This window comes from Eutrigla gurnardus, assembly GCF_963514095.1.
Source record: "Eutrigla gurnardus genome assembly, chromosome: 11".
Classification (NCBI taxonomy): domain Eukaryota; kingdom Metazoa; phylum Chordata; class Actinopteri; order Perciformes; family Triglidae; genus Eutrigla; species Eutrigla gurnardus.
In genome coordinates, this window is record NC_139925.1 from 11,166,225 (window position 1) to 11,186,414 (window position 20,190).

The window sequence follows — 20,190 nt, forward strand, 5'->3', positions numbered from 1 at the left end:
ACGTTTGCATTCGGTCTCCCACCAGGTTCCTTCCCGATGTGCAATCGCGGTTCGAGGGAGGAGCGATGGGCTGTGGCTCGTGATTGACCTGCACTTAGGGAAAGAGACAGTGTGCACTCTTGACTGCTGTTTGGCTGCCCCTGGCTTGCTGGCTGGCCGGGCCAGCTTCGTGGCCGCCTGTAGGTCTTAGTGATTCATGTCACACTGTAATTGGTTTACCTGCTCCCTGTGTGTCTGCGCTCTGAGAGGACCAAAACAAATTACCCAGGGATGACCTCTCGCCATCCCTCTATCCTGCTCTGCAGCCATTTCCCCCTATCTCTCCGTGCACGTCTCTCCCTGCCTCCCCGCTACATGTGATATGTTGTATGAGCGTTTTTCTCTCCCCCCCCCCCCTTGCTCTCGCCATCTATTTGTCTATCTCGTCTTCTTGCACTCCCCCTTTCCACATACCTCGAATCTCAAAGGTAGAGATACCAGCGGGATAACATTTTAGAGAGAAAGCACATGGGTTCACACATTAAAGCCTCTCGAGCCCCTGATGATGCGTTCCTCTCTGCCCGCTATGTCAAACATCTTTTCAACATGTTTTGCACGCATGCACGTGTGACGATAAGCTGATGGGATGGACTTTGTATGCCGATGCCCGAGATGACAAATGAGCGCGCGCGCACACACACCGGCGGAGTGCTTTGTAGCACTAAAAGTGTTTTATGAAAGCTGCAGTGAAGCACATTAGCCTTTCAACACCGCGCTCGCTGTGCCAAACAGTACCTGTCTGGATTGTCCTTTCAGTGAATGAGACCGGTGCTTTGTTTACACCATTAGGGTTTCATTTTCACAGCGAGCAGATGTTTTGTGTTCTTTTGCTACTCATACCCTCACTCTGACGCACAGTGGTGAACAAACACACAGCGCGTCGCCATCTCCTCCCGAGCGTCGAAGATGATCTCGCTGCCTTGAAGGTTATTTAGCTGTTTCGGTTAAAAAAAAAACTAAAAAAAACACACAGCTCGAAAACGTGATTTGTTTGTATTGCTGGTCACGCAGACTTTTGTCCTATCGGAGGACCCGGTGTATCTACTAGCAAACATCAGTCTCTTCCCATTGTCCTTGAACAAGGCCCTTAGTCTCTGGTATCTTGGTCTATCTCAAGGGGGCGCCCTACTCTAGGGAGGGTGGTGGGAAAAATCAATACGGATTCTGTATTTGCTTCTTTTTTTTAGACACTTGAATAGGACTCTCTCCTCTTAGATAGAAACACAACCACACATACATTACTCATGCACTGAAATAAGTAAAGAAAAAATATATATAAATAAATATTTCTTTTATAAAGTGGTCCTTACATAGCGTATAACAAGGTCTTTAAACAATTGGCATGTTCTGTGCTGCACAGGCTGTACTGGGTGTGCCATTGCAGCATGATGTCTAATTGGCAATGCTTAGGAATAGTTTCTCTAATGGTTAATTGGATTTGGCGCGTAAAAGATCAGAGGGAGAATTAAAGGTTGCTCGGTAGGAGCTGTGACACCGTAGGGCGTTTTTGTTCCACCAAGTGCTCGAGAGGCTAGGCTAGCAGGCTGCATGTTTTTTTTAGCAAGGGCTGTGGTTTCTGAGTGTCAAAGGCAAGGTGAGTGGAGGGCAGAATGGCACAGATATATTTTTTGCCCTCCCTAATGACACACCATTTCATGGCTTACTGAGCAGATTGAATCGCGCTCACTCTTTGTAAAGTCTCACTCGCTGCCCCTGTGTCTCCGGTTCTCTTTTTCTGCTCACACTTCATCACACTCTCCTCGCATAGCCTATCACATGCACATTCATATGCTACCGTACATCGATGTGTTACACTCACCCCAGTGGATGTTGTTTAATTGCATCTGGGTCAGCAGTTTGCCGTTTGCTGAAACCGAAGGACATGGAATTTGTCAGTTTACCCATTCAGCAGTCACAGGGGGCGGTGTGTGAGCTAACAGCTCTGCTGGAGTCAGGCCCATAAGGTTAGCTTTACACAAGCCTGTCAGACTGCACTGTCAATCACTGCCTCTCCTCCTCCTCCTCCTCCTCCTTCTCCTCAGATACACTGTCAACTCCTCATATATTCGGCTCAGAAATGTAGTAAACTGCTGTTATTCAACTCAATAAAGCGTCTAAGATTTATGCACTCTTTCACTGAAACGGCTCAGTATGTCAGGCTGTCCTACGATGGCCTGCTGCAGTGATGAAGGCCACATACACTCTCACACACTTGTGCATCACGAGTGATAGAATCTTGCCTTTCGTGACAGTGGAAAATTGTATGTGGCAGCCAGGATATACAATCTTCTCCAGCTGGTATTTATAGTCCATCGGCAACTGGAACATTCTATGGAATAAGGACTTCATTCATTCATCATGTGAGGCTCAAGCTCCGTTCTGCTCATGGATGACCTGATTTCATATCTCATGGTTGGAGAGATGGCCCTTTACCCTGGTAATGTATTTGAGACAATGAGAAACAAAACAAAAACTGGAGGGAAAACGCCGCCTGTCATTGGTTTAAATGTGGTGATGATGGTGCATCATCGGTGCATGACGCATTTTGACACCGTCTCTCCAAGGAGACAGTGGAAGTGTTGGCGAGGATGAAAAGAGAGAGCTTGAGAGAGAAGTTCAATCTTACCTCTGCACAGTTGGCCAACGGTGGCGTGAAGTGGAGTGAATATCAGATTGTCGGTTCGGGAAAGCTTGCAGCTCGAACTTGCAATAACTTGATTTTTGGCCACTTTGGGGCAGCGGAACAAGCTGTAAACACAACAGTGACATATCATGGCCTTTTAAACCCACATGGTAGACTTGTTAGCGAGCAGTTTATGAGTTATCTCTCTGGCCACAAGGCCAACGTCCAATACTTACTCTCCTTTTTGCTCTGTGAAATATGTAACTTCAATCAACAGCATTTTTTTGGTTATGGATTGAGTCACACATCAAGATGCAGTTGCTTGCTTCTCAAATATGATATTGGTGCTGGTCTGTTTTGTGTCGCGATGAATTTAACACCGTGGGACTGTAAGAGGACCAGAAATCTCATAGATAAGTGATCAAGTAATCAACAAAAACAATCAATAGACTTCCTGATGGTGAAAATGATTGCCACATGCAGCATTGTGTGTAATTGCGTCCATGTAAACAGGGTAAGTACCTTGTAAAAGCAATAACCGCTCCTAAAATATTTATCATGCTGCCACTATCAACGCACGCAGTTCCACATTTTGTAATATTGATGTCTTGCGTTGCCAATCCCTATTAGCTCGGAAGAGAGGGCACCTCTGTGCTCACTTAGTACACGGTGCTCTTTTCCTGATCTCACACATTGAGTGGCGAAATAATCGGCTGCTCCCGGGGGTATCTGGTGGCGCATACCTGCAATCCTCCACCACTGAAGCTCCATATTTATAGACGGCAACAGAGCGGCTCACATATCCCCACATCACAGCTGTTTGCATTGCAGTGTTGGGTGTCACATAGCTGCCCGGTGCTCCTGTGGTTGTCACATTAAAACAGAAGATAAACAAACAGCAACATTTAGAGTTTATTTTTTCCACCCCTGGGACGAGTCATTTTTTTAGTGTGGTCGGCGGTTATGATGCCGTCGAGTTTTATAAAGGCCGGAGGGAGCGATGCGGCCAATAGTTGGCTTTGCTGCGAGTGGGGGGGGGGGGGGGATTAGCGGGAGAGAGGATTAACAAAATAATGCAAGGAACGAAACGAGGCACAAAGACGGAGATGTGACAGTGGAAGGAGGTTTGTAAAAAAGAAAATATGAAGAAACGGTAGCTGAGGACAGAGTGGACCGGAAAAAATATAGGCAGAGAGAGAAAGAGAGACTAGCACAGCTGAGTGCTGTTGATTGGCCTGTTTGAAAACACATGACAGGGAGAGAAAGGGAGGGAGACGAGCTCTGTGCACTGGGAGAAAGTGTCGCTCTGCGCCGTGCCACGCTGCAGTCCAAACCACATTAGAGCAAATGAATCCATTCCACCTCCTGTTATGGCAGCTCCCGCACGGGGCCCCGGGAAGAAGAGGGAGGAGGAGGGAGGGAGGGTAGGAAGGAAGAGTGGCATGAGGGTTGAGATATGAGGGACGGGGGAGAGGAAAATGATAGAACGGAAAATGGAAGGTGGTGGAAAGGAGTCGCATGCTGGGAGGCTCTAATGATGTCTGAGGGCTATAGAAAAGAGGAGCAAAAAGCACATAGTAGTGAGAGAAAGAAGAGCTGTGGCCGTATAGCTGAGGAAGAGGATGAGAGAAGATCCCCCACTGTGTCCAGAGAGCAGGAGTGATAGTTATGTTCTCCCCCTTTTAGACCGTTGCTGAATAATGAAGATGATCTCCGGTCAGACTTCTTTTATATTGTTCAGCACTGCCCTCTACACTTAACACACAGGATAGACTGGGCTTTTAGAAGATTAGGCAATTAAACGCCACCAAAGACGTTATTTTCCATAGTTTTGCATGCAAAGCCAAACTTATTTAACTTGAACTGAATATATCATTTATGCCCTCCAGGGCCTGCGGAGCCCATTCAAACCGCTGCATAAAAAACGTAGTGGACATTTTGCAGGAAACACTGCAATATGTTGGCCTGGAGATGCAGAGGTGTCATGTTGCTGCAGGACTTGTGCTTGTACTAATAGGGCTCATTGTTTATCAACTATTTGCAGGATGGTATTCAGATGATATGGTTGTTCGGGGTGGGAGACTGGAACCGCAATATAAACCTCCTTGCTCTTGTGTTGCAGTTCTGAACCGAAAATTGTTACGCAAATAATGGTTGTATCATTTCATCCTTTCACAAAGTTCTGTTGTCTGAATGAATTATTATTATTATTATCTTATGTGTGTAAATGAATTGTGTGCTTGCCTCAAATTGCCCCTTACCTCAAGTATTTAAAATGTAATTAAACTGACCATTTTATGTGATTTAGCATACATTTGCATTGTCCTGATACTATATATTGATGTTGGAAAATCATTTTAATTTTTTTGATACTGATTGAACCATATTGCTCCTAGTGTACTCCTATACAACACAGTGCTGGAGTGCATTGTGAACTCCTGTGTAACTGTTCCAACCCCCACCAACCATCACGTTCACAAAGGCAGCTGCACTCGACAAAGAAAGGTGGTAGTCATTTGTCTGAAATGAGAAATCACTCATATGAGTGATCACACGTGTGTGTGTGTGTGTGTGTGTGTGTGTGTGTGTGTGTGTGTGTGTGTGTGTGTGTGTGTGTGTGTGTGTGTGTGTGTGTGTGTGTGTGTGTGTGTGTGTGTGTGTGTGTGTGTGTGTGTGTGTGTGTGTGTGTGTGTGTGTGTGTGTGAGAATAATGAAGAGATAATTTCAACACCCTTCATTTTTCTTTCTCTTTCTTGTCCCTGCTGACTCTTGCCCTTCTTGCCCCCTGCCTGCCATACTCCAGTGCTTTTCGAGCACTTATTTCTTGCCCCACTTCCCCCCAGCGTGTTTTGCTCAGGAAAGATAGGAGGGGAAACAAAAAGTGAATGTGCGTGTTGTTGTGTTTTTTTTTTCCCGACAGTGAGAGAAAGAAACGTAGGCCTCCTCAGATGTTAGTATTATTTGCGGTTTGTTACTCTGCTGTGATTCATAGCGGCGTCCTCCCACCGCTGTTTTAAAGGGAGGTTTATGCACAGCATAATTGGATGTGTAATCCTTTGCTTTGCACCTCTGCTAAGCAGCGCTGAGAGGAGCTGATGAAGATGTTTGGAAGACAATAAAGATTAAGCAGGCGTGTTTGTGCTCAAACAACGACAGAGGTAGCCCAAAAAAAAAGTCTACCGCTGAAAATAAAAAAGAATTGAGGAAAGCGGAGAGAAAAAAAAATCACACACTGCTACCTTTCTTTTAAGTTGTTTTCTGCGGAGAAATAGAGGCAGCGGTGTCAACATTTTGCTGTTAAAAAACACGTTTCCCCTCCTGTGATGGTTTGACAGATTACTGTGTTTTATTTATATAGTAAACAGGAAGGGGTGAGGATGTAGGGCAGGAGGAGGGCTTCTGCCATGTTTCCACCGAAGCATCATCTGTTATGCAACACATTTTCCCCTTAACGGGGGTGTATGTACTGCTGAAGCTTCTGTCAGCCTGGACAGTCAGTCAGTCAGTCAGTCAGGTGGGCCGACTCCTTATCTCAGTTACAATGCCACGCCAGTCACATTTCCACCTCACTCATTTTCCTTTCACAACCTGAGGGCCTGTCTTTTCATCGACTAACAAAAGCACTGCCCGATTGTGGGCTCCCATCTCCTTCCTCTCTCCAGTCTTGGCTCTGTGCGGGTGTGTGGGGACAGCAGGAAGGGGGAGCTGGAGGAGGAAAAGTTAATCAATAGCCAGAAGGTCAGACGGCCAGCACTGGACTGGAGCGTGGCCTGTTAGCGGCCCGTGAAGCTGCCTGGCCGCTGAAGGGGATTTGTAGCACTTGTCAGGGCTTAAAGGAGCCCTCTCTGGACCACTTGCTCCGGGTGTAGTGTGTGAAAGAGACACGCTGGTTAGCAGCAGGAGAGGGAGACATCTGCTGGACGCCGGGAGACAGCACAGCGCAGCAGAATTAGGCCACCCAAAGTGGTCATGTTATGCACGGCCAGAGTGTCTTTGCGTCCTGCGGGAATGCAAAGTTAGAGACTTTTCACAGGCAGCCGCTGCAGCATCGGGCCTTTGTAACCCGACAAGAGACTCGTGGCTGCCCGCCGCTTGACCGCAGTTGCTCCAGAATTCCCCCCTTTACTCATGTGAGCAATGTATCCGCTAATGTTAAAGACTTTGTGCGAGTGCACTCCAGGTAATTCTACTCTAGTAATGCTTAAGCTCAGCGGATTAGTAATACACTCTTATTCTCAAAGTGTTCCTTTGAAGTTCTACCTTTTTTTACACTTAATCAAAGTGAGAATTCAAGCTTTTGTGTTTACATGCTCTTAAGAGTGTGTCTGTGTGTGTGTGCATGTGTGTGTGTGTGTGTGTGTGTGTGTGAGAAGAGACACAAGAGTGTGCAGTGTTTCTAAGATAAGCTCACCAGACTTAGAATTACACATGAATACTCCCTGGCTGAGCACGGTGCTTTCATCGTATTTTGTACTCTCGCTCTGTTTCTCACAGCAGGAGATCTTGGGGGACCCTTTATCAGTACCGAGCAGCTTTCTAGAGCCCTGGCTCCGCCCCCCTCCCCCCCCCCCCCCCCCCCACCTGTGGTCTCTCAGATTTTTTGCCTTTTGTGCGGAGGAATGTGAGGCGGACCGACATAGATGGAGATAAACACAGAGGCGATGGTGAGGGACGGAGGGCTCGCTGGCAAACCAGCACCACGGCCGATTAATCCGGCCATTTTCTGTGAGACGTAGCGGCGAACGTGAGGGCCGAAACTGTTCCTCGATGGATCAGAACAAGATACACACTGAAAGAAAGCGATGCTGTAAAGCTGACAGTTATCTGCCGGTAGATGTGGGTATAAATGCGTTGTCTATGTCACACTGATAACCTTGACTGCGAGGGAAAAAAGAGAGATAACAGTTTATGTCCTTTTGGTTGCAGCGAGGGTTTTATTTTTTATTTTTTAACACAAAAAAGGTAACACAAAAGCGATGAAGTTCTCTTTCACTTTCATCCCGCGTCTGTTTGTCGTTAACGCCGCTGCTATGGAACATCTCGGTTTCGTGCATTTTCCACAAAAAAAAAAAAAAATGCATGCCCGAGGTGCATCAAGCCTCCGATGAGTCAGTGCATAAACGAGCAGGCCTCCCCCCCCTTTTTTTTCAGAGATTGTCAAGCTGATGAAATCCTGTTTCAACTTCATAGGCTATAAACTACAACCACTGTTCTAACAGATGTCCCTCTCTCCTCCTCTGCTTCCTTAACAGAGTACAGAAGTTTTAATGGCGTCCCGGTAGAGACATCAACATGAACACGCTACCATCGATGGACCGGCACATCCAGCAGACCAATGACAGGCTGCAGTGCATCAAACAGGTGTGTATGCCGTACCATGTGACTTCACGCGACTCACAAGAACCTGCATTTCCTCTCCCTCTCCTGCCCTGCTCTCTTGTCTCAGCACCTTATTTGGGCATCAGTTTTTCTGGCCATTAGCTCCAGTCACACAGATCATATTGCACAGGGTCATAGAGAGAGAGAGAGGGAGGGAGGGAGGGAGGGAGGGAGAGAGGCAAATCTGGCAGTGAACACCAGAAGAGACTTCAAAGCAGACGAGCAACAAAAACAGACTCCACTTTCTCCCTCCTGGTCCTGCGCTCCCTTACATCACGTTCCTGACTCCTGACGTATCCCGGGCCCGTGTTGTGGTTTTGCTTAAATGCTTCCTTGACTGCCAGCTTTCAGGAGACTCTCTTTCGCAGACGGATACAGACAGAAAGGCACAGTCAGACATAACCCAGGGCTACCGCCTCTGCCTGTGATTAATAGTCTACAAAGAAAGTCGTTGGCTGGCTGGCAGGCTGGCTGGCAGGCTGTGGGCTTATTTGTTTATGCTATGTGGGTGTGATCCTTTATATCTCCCAACATCCATATGACACCGTGCCTTACAGTGAATCTGGTGAATGATGAGGTGACATATCCCTTTTTCTCTGTGCCCACTGGTAACCCCCCCCCACAAAACCCCCAATGAAACGCCTGAGCTCTATAATAACCTTTATCTAAACAGGCTCTATTTCATTGCATGAGCGATGTGCTTGACATGAAAATCGCAGGGAAAAGCCTTGTTTCCAAAAATGTCAGCTCTTTGCGGGATTGACGCTGCCTTTTTTTTCTTTTCCTTCACAAAGCCTCCTCAATTAGTTTCTCAGGCGTCACTGATAGGCCCCTAAACAGCCCGAGTTAACACGTCTAGCTTAATAAACGCACTAATTGTAGTTTGGTTTATATACTCCTCGGCTCTGGCTGTAATAGAATTCGTAGTAAAGCAGACTTCAAAGGCGGCGAGTTAGTCAGCGAGCTCTGAGCTGCTTGCGGCGGCTCTGCCAGCAGGGTGTTGTTTCGTTTTTTTGGGGAAAGCCGCTGGCAGCGAGCCAGGTGTTGTGCTGCCTTGTATGCAGCCAGGTAGGCACAGAACAGCCTGAGCCTTGGCTGGCCCGTAAAGGGGAGAGTCAGTCCATCATCTCACAGAGGACAGTCTGTCAAACGTCTGGCTGTTTGTCTGCTGGAAACCCCGTCGCTGCTGCACCCCCCTCCCTTCCCCATTCTTGTCCTCATCCAACCCTGACGAGCAACAACAACAAGAACAGCCCCATTCTCCTCCCCGAAAAAACTCAGCGGAGCTATTCCACTCCACTACTCCCCCCCTCTCACACCAGAGTTGAGGTTGTCGGGCAGAGTCGGTGGCGAGCGCTGCAGCGGGAGGAGCCATGAGTTCAGATCTAGACAGACAGTCCCTGCTGCGCTCGTTCTGATGCCTCTCGCGCTGGAGGCTGAGATACGCCTCCCATCAAGCAGCAATAATGCCAGATTATATCACTCATCTGGAACAGGCTCTTCTCCTCCCTCTCGCTCAACAAGAGCTCCTCTCGCTTTCTCCCGCTTCTCAAACCCCTGTGAGAGTCCTCGGCTCGCTCTATTATGGCTAATCTTCACATCAGAAAAGATGAGTCACTCAAGGCTTCTCTTGAATCTCATGATATCGTTGGAGAGATTTTCTCTGCGGGCGGGTACCAGGCCCGACGTCTTGGGCCGCGGTCGCAAAACCCAAGAGCCCTTTTGTCACACTCTGCCCTTTCAACAACAACAAAAAAAAAAAAAAACTCACCTCTGCTGCCCCCTAAAGACAATAGCTCTACCTTCTCCGCAAGAACACACAAAACAAGACGCTTCGGCCCCAGATGAGAATAATAAACGCTTTCAAGTGGGCTCAATCTCACCGACTGAACAAGCTGCAGCTCTGCCCCATTTCAGAGCTATTAACCTCCTGAGCCATGAAGAAAGGGAGCCCAATTTTAAAACCGCTTATTGTGTCCTGCCAGCCTGAGTAGCCTTCAGACACTGGGAAGAAAAGACTCAACTGTTTCAGGCCTCAGTGAGCAAGCGAGAGAGACAGACAGAGACTGAAAGAGATTAGACAACACACCAATGGCGCGTATTGAGTCTACACACATAGCTGCCAGGACCAAGGCTGTTTTCTTTGTGAGGAGCTGAGGCCAGCCAGTGGACTTGTGGTGCCGCGGCTCCGTTACATTCTGAACACAGGCGGTGGACGAGGGGGGGGGGAGAGAGAGGCGGAGGATCGGAGGGAAAGATTCGGTTGCTGTGTGGGTCATGGGGGTGAGGGCTGGGTGTTGCCAAGAGAGATTAACGGGAAACACTGGCATCATTGTTGATATAGGTGTGATCTTCTTCCCACAATGCAGCAGAGCCCCGAGTGGGCGTACATTGGAAGGAGTCAAGGTCCTCACAGGGTTGTGCAGAAACACAAGACGTTACATCAAGGCGTTTTTTGGGGGGGAAAGAGGCTGTGAAACTATTTGGCTTTCAGTGTTTTTCCAATTTGTACTTCATCTGGAAAAAACAACAACATTATTTCCCCATTGTTTCTCATGTTATTCTCCTTTCTCTGTGTTTGCACAGCACTTACAGAACCCGGCGAACTTCCACTCGGCGGCCACAGAGCTTCTCGACTGGTGTGGAGATCCCCGGGCCTTCCAGCGACCGTTCGAGCAAAGTCTCATGGGATGTCTGACGGTACGCAAACACTAATTAAGGGTTCTTGTTGGGTTTTGCAGGTACTTTTTAGGAAACGTGTGCAAAACAAATAATTCGGTTTTTGACACTCGGGGAAGAAATGGGCCGATTTGTTCACTCGGGATGCTTTAGGCCTACTTTTTAAGTTAAGTTATCTAGATAATGAAACAAGAGTCATATCATAGACATATGGACCTTCTTTATTTGGGTTGTACTGTTTTTCCCTTCAAATTTGAGTAAAAAAAAACAGTTAGTAGCAGGCTAAAGTCACACCGCATTTGTATCCAGCAGTTATCCAAGACAGCTGCTCAGGCCATCAGGGGCCAGTGACAGAGGTTAAAGTCCTTGTCACCCACTGCTTTTCTCCACTTTGTGCTTTACACACACACACACACACACACACACACACACACACTAAAAAGGGGGCCTGAACAGGACAGTGGGTAGCCAGTCACCCTTGGCTATCGCCTTTCTGTTTACCAGCTACCATTCACTGATCTGGGCACATTGAGAGCTGGCTTGCACCAGGTGTGTGGAACAAACCCACACACACACACACACACACACACACACGCTTACATACATAGTCACATGGGCGTAAGAAGCTTTAGTGCAGAGAGTTTCACGCATCCATTGCTTAGATCAACCTTTGAAACACTGAGGGAACATTGTCCTCGGCTGAAGTGGTAGCGTGAGCAAACAGATAAATGCTCATTAATGTGTAAATCACAATGAAAGCCTCTTAGAGGGTGATAAAGGGCTATACAATGGAGCCCACCACTGAGATTCCTCTCAGCATGGGGCTGTTTCCATCAGCTAAATTGTTTCATCAGACTCTGAGAGCAAATGGCTTCTTATCTGGAGAATTACAGCACGCAACAAGTCCTCGCATTCTTCCAAGGAACGGGTGTCCCGGTCTTAGAACGCAGCCACAAAGAACAGAGTGGAATCTGATTGGTCAAGTCTCGCCTATAGTCGGCTGATCGGCGATTCATGTCTTCCCCCCCCTCTGTTTAAGCTTTGCATAGAAAAATACTAAAAACCACATCCATTTTTGCCCGGGGACTTAGCAGCTATTCCAGAATAGCGGACAGTGGCTGTTGTGTGTGTATTCGAGCTGTCCGGTAGTACTGACATGGAGCTGAGACACGGTTTCTTATCCTGCTTGCTTTTCGTGATTGTAAATAGAACTTTGGGTCCATTGACCACAATGAAGAGCTCCACCGACAGAAGGGAAACGCCGAGTAAGCGAAGGGACGGCCAATGGGAGAGTGAGGCTATCCACAAACAGCTGTTAATAGCGCCACAAACAGCTGTTTCTACGCACCTCCCCCAGCTGATTTGAAAGAATCGTGACTTAAAATGAAATGCTCCACTCTTTTTTGTAAATGCTCTGATTAATAAACGGCATTCTACTCTTTGGTTTTGAAATAGCCATGTTGTTACATATGAGTGATGGATGACCCTTTATTTCATTATCTCCATTTTCCCGTCACTGCAGTTGAATCAGGCCCCTCAGATCGAATATTAGTCTCACTGGTTTTGTGTCAGAGCACTAAACTGAAATTTAAAGACTGCGCATCAATCACAGCCTGTGAGATGTTTGGCGGGCGGCTGAATGGAACTGATAGTGTGCCTCCTGCGGAGATGCTTGTTCCCCTCTGGCATGTTGTATATGTGGAGGTCATCCTCCGATCCCTGGTGCATCAGCTCCAGAGCCAATAAAAGAGGACGTAACTATTAGCTCTGTCTGCTTGACAATTTGTGTGTTTGATTTTTTTTTGTCTTTCTTTATGCTTACCGTATCAATCGAATCTGTTTGATTTCTGCGTCTTGTTTCACTCGGGGCTGTATTTCACATACAACCGTTTCAACAACGAGCAGAAATGAACTACAAAAATGGGATGCTTCTTTTTTTCCCCTCCAGCAAATAGACAAACAAGAATATCAGTGGCCCAGTAACCCTCCAGCACCTCTCGGAGCACTTTCTCATATTGACAGGAATATGGGGCCTGGGTGTACGTCCTCAGAGGGAGATTAAGCTGAAAAAAGGCTTATGAGGTGAAACACTTGTTAAATCCATGTAGAAGCTATGCTCGCCTCTGATGCCGGCTGCCTGCCTTGCAGGGCAGAACCCACTCACACGATGCATTTAATGATTGACGCAAACATGATTATTCTGATCTTATTCTTTTGTTTGTCAGAACATTGTTTGCACAATATGATCGGGTTGAATAGATCCTTAACACCAAATAAATTCACCATGATTAACTGAAACTTGAGATTTCTTTTTATTATATCAAATAATCCCTATTTATTGGCATAACTTCCATAGCTTTTTATTCGGTGCTCAAGCAGGCATGTTCCTTGTGATGAAGGCGCTTTATGATCGCTAGCTGCTATGTTGGCTCTCTAACATGCACCCAGGTGACCTTGTTAACGGTAATGTGGGTGTTGAGGTCAGGGGGAGAAGGGGAGTTGTCGTCTGTAAGCAGATGAAAGCGAAGGGGGTTTCCCTTCTAATAATGATTCACCCCTGTCTCCCGAGTCCTCTTTAATGTCACTCAGCGTCCCCTTTAACGTTGTATTAGAGTCGGGGAGGCTCCTGCTTCATGTCCCATAAATGTTCAAACTCTCTTTGAAGTCATTAGCACAATAGGATTATTAAAACATTACAGCTGGGGGCTGGTTGCTCTCAAAATCGGAGGAAATGGGAGGATTTTAAACCTTTTGTTTGCTTTCGACGCCACCCTCCAACACACACACACACACACACACACACACACACACACACACACACACACACACAAGCTGGTCAGTATTCCCACATATTCCTGGTCCGTCTGGGTAATAAAGTGACTTTCAGCCAGATCAGGCTTGTTTGACGATCAGAGACTGCTCGCTCCGACCGAGCGATCGTCAGACTCACCCTGACTGTGGACCGCTGGAGCAATCCAGCCTGCAGACTCTACATTCATCTCACTCTGTGTGTGTGTGTGTGTGTGTCTAAGTGTGTATTGAATGCGTGACTGTCTGAAGAAAATTCAAATTCTAACAAGGCTATAAGATGCCATAACTACTGTATGGTTTACTGTTTTATTCAGCATTATTATTGTATGGACTTTCTATAAGAAAGTGGATAGATATATAGATAGAAAACTAATTTGCAATGATGTAAACGAAGTGATGTTACGATTGCAGAACAATCGATGTAATGCTATTCTTATTAGAGCCTAAAGGATCCATCTCTTTCTCCAGGTGGTGAGTCGCGTCGCTGCTCAGCAGGGGTACGACTTGGACTTGGGCTACAGGTTGCTGGCTGTGTGCGCTGCCAACAGGGACAAATTCACCCCCAAGTCTGCAGGTAGGACCGGCTGCTTTACTACAAAATGCCAGCAGATGCATGCCCCATACATCATCCCATTTACTGCCGTCGCCTTGCAAGACAGTGGACGGGACAGTGCTCATAGTTTTTCACATGCTGCAATTATTCACTTTTTCCCCATGACATAAAAATGAAAACAAATGGCTCAAAGTCATGAGTGTTTCCTCCTTCATTACTCTGCTCGCACCTTGAAAGCATAATGTAGCTGCTTATTGTTTTTGAGCACCCTATAAAGGTTATTAGGATGTCACAGTGAATCTCCCAATTATACCAACAAGACAAGTTTAATTTGCATATTATTTTGTTCCTGTCGATGCTTAAAAAACAAATAAGCTTGCCGTGAATCTGTTGATTGCCAATTTGCCACTGTGACCGCGGACATCACACAAAACACCCACAGAGCATTATGATGTTAGGCACCGGAGTGTCCGGGCGGTAGCCTCACAGACACGGTCGTGCCACACAGACCCGAAGCTCATGTGTGCAAATCTGCGTGCGCTCACAAGTGAAGCGAGAGAGCGAGCAGTAATGCCATCCTCAGACATTTATCTATCAAATCCAATTCCCCCCGCCCCGATCCATACATCTCCCCCCCAACCCGCCTCCGACAGACCTGCAGGAGCGGCCTGTTCTTGTACATTTGTCAAAGTGAAATGTGCAGAGGCGGGAAAGACGAGAGAGAGAGAGGGAGAAAGAGATGGATGGCTGGGGAGGTGTTGCTGATGTGTGCTGGACCACTCACCTCGCCTGACGAAGCTGTAGCCAGCCAGTCAGAACACAGACAAACCCGTTTCGGCAGTTGCGTAAGTGGCGGTGGTGAGAGCGAACGTTTTTGATTAAACTGTCTGATTTCTATGTTTTTTGATCTGACAAGGCCAATGTGTCACCGTTTCGTAACTGCGGCGACGGTGACGCTCCTGAAATCGTATCTCGTAGTTCCTCATGCAAGCTGCAGTGCAAGCTGCGACTGAATATGCAGGAGGCAGAAACGTCTCCGTTTTCTGCCGCTTTGTGCTCAGATGTGTCCTCTTTCAGCTGTGGTGGGGAAGCATCTTGCGGGGGAAGGAACTGAAGTGGTCAGACAGACGTCAGTGTGCAATATTGATTGCTGTGTTTCTCTCTCTCTCTCCGTCTGTGTTCCTGTGTTGGGATAATGTGATTGTTGTCCAGGCTCGGCCTCGGACTGGCCGGCCGTCTGGGCCCCGGCTGACAGTCGGAATCATCCTCAGGCCTGCTGATGGTTCTGGGATCTAATAGAAAACAGCACTGGGTTTCAGGAAAGAGCTGTTTATGCACAGTGGACAAATGGGAACTGTAGTGTAATTATGCGGGTTGGGGATGGAGGGGAGTTAGGGGGGGTGGGATGGGAGATATGATGCGGCCAGTCATCAAACCAGGCAGGCAGGCAGGCTGCCAGGGTGGGAGGCAGATGTGACTCAGGGCAGATCTTACCCACTGAGCATCCGTCTTATGTCCCTCACAAGGACGTCTGTCTGAGAAAGCAGACGTGAGGGCGACTGGGAGGACGTGATGCACACTTGAACTCTGAGAGACATGCATGCACTCATAATAAACGAGGATGCAGAGAAGCATTTTGGTTTTTACTGTTCTGTTCGATCCGTCTGTACGGTTATATTTTTACTGTCTTTGTGTGTGTGTGTGTGTGTGTGTGTGTGTCTGCACATGCATGAATGTGTGTTTAATTGTGCAGCCCCAGCACAATCTCCTGACAGCCTGCATGGCGACAGAGGGCCGCGAATCTGACACCTGAGAGCCCAGACGAGGGCCAAGCAGTCTGGGATGCTCTCTGCGGGCTCCTTTGGGGGGGGAAGAGGCAGACTCTTAAGGCTGCAGATCAATCACGCTGATGCTTTCTTTCAGAGCATCAGTTAAAGAGGAAATTGATAAAGCAATCATTGCTGCCCTACTTTTTTTTTTTCCCCCCTACAGTTTGACAACTCGCGTTGTAGCAAAGTTAAATAGACATTGTGTATACTTCTCACTTCAAGTACTAAAGGCTCTCATTGCTGCAGAGCGTGTGCAAATACCAGGCGATTAAGCAAACACTTAACTAGAAATGTGCCACGAAGCAAAATAATGTATGCCTTCCAGAAAGTAATTAGAGAGACTACCAGAGGATCAACGGTAAAAAAAAAAACTCCATCTTGCATTTATAGTCTTGTTTATCATTTGCTTCTTTAAAAATGCGTAAAGTTGCACTTCTCCCGATGTAAACTGCTGCCCCGTGAGACCCGTCGAGAGCATGGGAGAGATTTTTCAGCAACGGCAGATTGCTGCCTACGAGCTGTCTGGAGATTGTCACCCTGCAGTGAAGCCTTAGGGATTAGCGTGTAGCTCTAATCTGGAATCAGCCGGTGAAGAGACTCATCTGCTGTTAGGCGAGCTAGCATTAGCACTGTTAACTCTAACGCTGTTGGCATCCTAGTGGCGAACACTTGTTCGTCTCGCTCTCCGGAAACGGCGTCTTCGAGGTTTTTGGTATCTGTGGAGTCACACGCGATGAATGCTGCCTCTTTGCCAAATGCAGCGTTTTTATAATCCATCTCTTTTGTTGTTGTTGCCGTTTTCCTCGTTTTAATCTGTGGTCTGCTCAGGAAACTTCCAGCTGAGAGATGCATTAGATAATAGGTGTGCTGCTGCCCTACAAACACACAAATCCCTAATAGACGCTGTGCTGTTGGGCTACCGTGAAGTTCAGCAGACACCAAATCAGATTAGGCCCGTAATCTATTAAGGGTTTTACCATTTCCTTCCTCACTGAATCTGCCACTCTTGTCACCAAGCTCCCAACGGTTTGTTCTCTTTTCTTTACGTCAACTCTCTTGCCTCGTCTTCTTGGCGACGTTGTCCCCCCCCGTTAAGCTTTAAATAGATGAAAATAAAAGCTTATGTGTGACTCAGTTTTGTGTATTATGATTTTCAACATGACTCGACACGCTCCGGATTAAAGGGAGCTGCTCCCTGGAATGATCGCTATGTTTTCTTAGAAACCTACTGTAATGTTTAAGTCAGGTTTCTGCTTGTTGTTCATCCGTCTCGCTCAGAGAAAATACCGATTCAATCATTTATGCCGGCGTCACGTGAACGCTTATCACCGGTCAAAGAGCAGGGGATATATATTTGTTTTAATCACACAAGTGATTACTGTGTTTGATGTTTTTTACTTTCTCTTCTTCGCCTGATGAAGAATGTGTGAAGTGTGTGGATGAAGAAGGGAAAAAACTAAGAAGGGAAATATGATGAAAATCATATGAGTTTAGCTTTGTTTCCATCTGACATTAACAAGAAATAGTGCCGGCAGAACTGCGTGATCGTCACCGGTCGGTCCGTCAGCAGAGCGTGATCTCAGGATAACAGACACTCTGCTGTGTCAACAGTGACAGAAAACTTCCAGGGTGTGGCTGTAACTCACTCAATGTACACACACACACACGCACACACACTGTACACAGCTCACAAACACACTCCCATAATTCAACTGAAAATAAGGACTCCTATTAGACTTTGTGTGAACTTGTTGCACAGTGTGAGTGCCTGTACACACACACACACCTCACCTCGTGGTCTACAACATTCTGACATGTCTTCCACTTATCTGTCTCAATTTACCTTCACTTGAATTGATTTTCTCACCCCCGTCTTTCTTTCCACCTTTGAGCTGCGTGTGTAGAACCAGAGGAAGGTGTGAGCACCCGTTTTTGTTACTGACCCAATCAACCTTACAGACTTTTATATTTAATTACTGCTGAGTAAGAGCGGCACGCTGAATTATTAACAGGAAACGAGCGTTGTATTTTTAGCAGACGGGCTTCTCCTCTGACACTCTCCAGCGGTTCGCCTTAGATGATGAAACCTCTTTGCAACCCAAAACTATCCTCAGAACTTCACTATTAAGTTTATAGGAATAAAGCTCATGGGGGAAACACTTATTAGGGTTGGCTGCATGCACTGCTTCCGGCTGATTGGGTCCTCTATCACACGCTACTTAATTGGTTTGGTTTACACAGATGCAAGTAGATTCATTTTTGGTAATATCCCAGCTGAGCCGGCGGTGGAATCGCACCCAAAACACAGAAGACTTTGTTCTCGTCAAAACTGGATGAGCAAATGATTTAAATCCGCCTTTTGTTCTGGGTTGACTGATCTGACACCCACACCTCAGGACTCCCCCACCCCTCCCCCTCCTCAAACATCGCCTCCCCTCCCCCCCCCAGGGGATTTAGATAGTCCCTTTTCAAGTCATATTTCTGTCCAACAATGGCTCTGTTGTGGGTGCGTTTCAATACTGCATTTGTGAAACCCGTTGATGTCTGAGTGTTTGTGTCACAAAAGCATACTTCCCGCCGCCGTCACGAGGCCACTGGGCTTTCCCCGATCTCGGGGACATTTAGGTGAGGAGGGTGAGAAGAGAATGACAGCGTAGGTCTTTCCTGTTCATTCATCCAGATATGTTAGTTCGGCGTGTTGGGTTATGTCGGGGGCGGGCGGAGACAACGATGAACTCGGATTCACCCGCGTCCTGCCTCTTCTTTAATTCAGCCGCACTCAGATGTTCTGCGAGGTCTCTGATGTGTCTTGTTAGTCGGATTTACAGAGTGGCCTCCGATGAAGACGAGGGGAAGTTGTCAGCTTAGGCAGGCATCCCCTCCTCCGATAGGGCTGATCGTTTACCATTTGTTTGCCTTAATAGATTGATATCTAGATCTATTGCTTTCTACTTCTCCCACTTCCTCTCTCGTGCATTTGGCTTCCAGCCCATCTGCTTACTAAGCTCCGCCCATTTATGCAAGTTTGCAATCTGAGTTTGCAGATCTTCTTTTTTTTTTTTCGTTGTTGTTGTTTCCTCTTTTTTTTTTTTGCCCTTCCTGACAAATGGCAGTCACTTTATCAGATTGTGCGTGTGTGTGCACGTGTATTTTCTGTGTGTCTTAAGTGTGTGACGGCAGCTTAGAGAAAACAGGGCAGCAAAAGTGCTCGACAGACAAGGCAGCGCACATCAATAACAGCAGCTCATGACAGAGGTGAGAAGCATTGGAATATCTTGCCTTCTCTATCACTGCTCCTGTTTGTCTGCGTCGGCTCGTTGTCTTTATCTCTTCCTCTCATCCTCCCTCCCTCCTCGGCTGTCTCCTTTGCTCCCTCTGTCTTTTTTTTCCCCCTCCTTCCCCTCCTACTCTCCCTCCCTTCCCCCTGCAGTCTCGAGAGTGCGTTGGAGCCGGTAGCAGGTACAGCAGGAGCCCATTAGTGTGGAGCCCACGCTCTGATTGGATAAGCTGGAGAAACCGGGAGACTGCCTCTGAATAATTGATGTGCATTGTGCAGACGCTGGACAAGGGGAAAAGACAGATCAGAGAGCAAGGGAGGAGAAAAGAGAGTGAGCAAAATAAAAGAAGGGGAGACGGACAGACAGGAGAGGAAGTAAGAAAGAGTAAACAGAATAAGGGGATATGTTCTGGGAGTGAGGGTGATAAGGCGCAGGCAGGAGGCTTGGAAGCAGCAAAAGCTTTGAGAGTTGCCACTGGCCTCTGCGGGAACAAGAGCATTTATGACACTTGGGTCTTTTCTCTGCGCTATGAAGGGAATAAGATGAGATGTACAGGGACTCTGCTTGGCTCTGGGTAAGTGTGTGTGTGTGTGTGTGTGTGTGTGTGTGTGTAGCTGCTGTCCACGTGTGCTTCTCTGCACAAAGCTATCTGCTATGTTTTGACACATTTGTGTGTGTTTGCGTGCATGGGGCAGGATCAGGGGTTAACAGAGGCCAAGTGAACAGTTGATTTAGATACAATTAGATGTGTTTTCTCTTTAAAGAATATTAATATTAATATAATATATAACGGCAAAACTTTTCATTTGAACCGCATCGGTGTGTGTGTCGGGATTGTTATTTAGGCCATACATAACACAGGCTTCGTTCTAGCCTGCCTGGTGTGGTAGTACGTCGGCAGTCCAAAGCACTGGCTGCTCACACAAGATGGGATCAGGGCAGATCAGCTGACCACAGGTTGACCTACATGCTGTTCTGTCATAGGGTTATTCTGAGTGG

At 47.1% G+C, this 20,190-nt stretch overlaps 1 protein-coding gene across 4 annotated transcripts in view; it reads left to right on the forward strand.

Annotated features, from left to right (window-relative positions):
* The window catches only part of zmiz1a (zinc finger, MIZ-type containing 1a), a 72,057-nt gene that overhangs the window by 33,509 nt on the left and 18,358 nt on the right, over positions 1-20,190 (forward strand). For 2 of the 4 annotated variants that reach the window (XM_084021509.1, XM_084021510.1), the window contains exons 2-4: positions 7,915-8,023; positions 10,628-10,741; positions 14,000-14,105. In XM_084021509.1, the coding sequence (XP_083877635.1) occupies positions 7,955-8,023; positions 10,628-10,741; positions 14,000-14,105 (289 nt within the window). In that variant the 5' untranslated portion in view covers positions 7,915-7,954. Of the gene's footprint in view, positions 1-7,914; positions 8,024-10,627; positions 10,742-13,999; positions 14,106-19,011; positions 19,169-19,332; positions 19,766-20,190 lie in introns of those variants that run through there. The other 2 variants (XM_084021512.1, XM_084021511.1) reach the window with 2 other exon arrangements.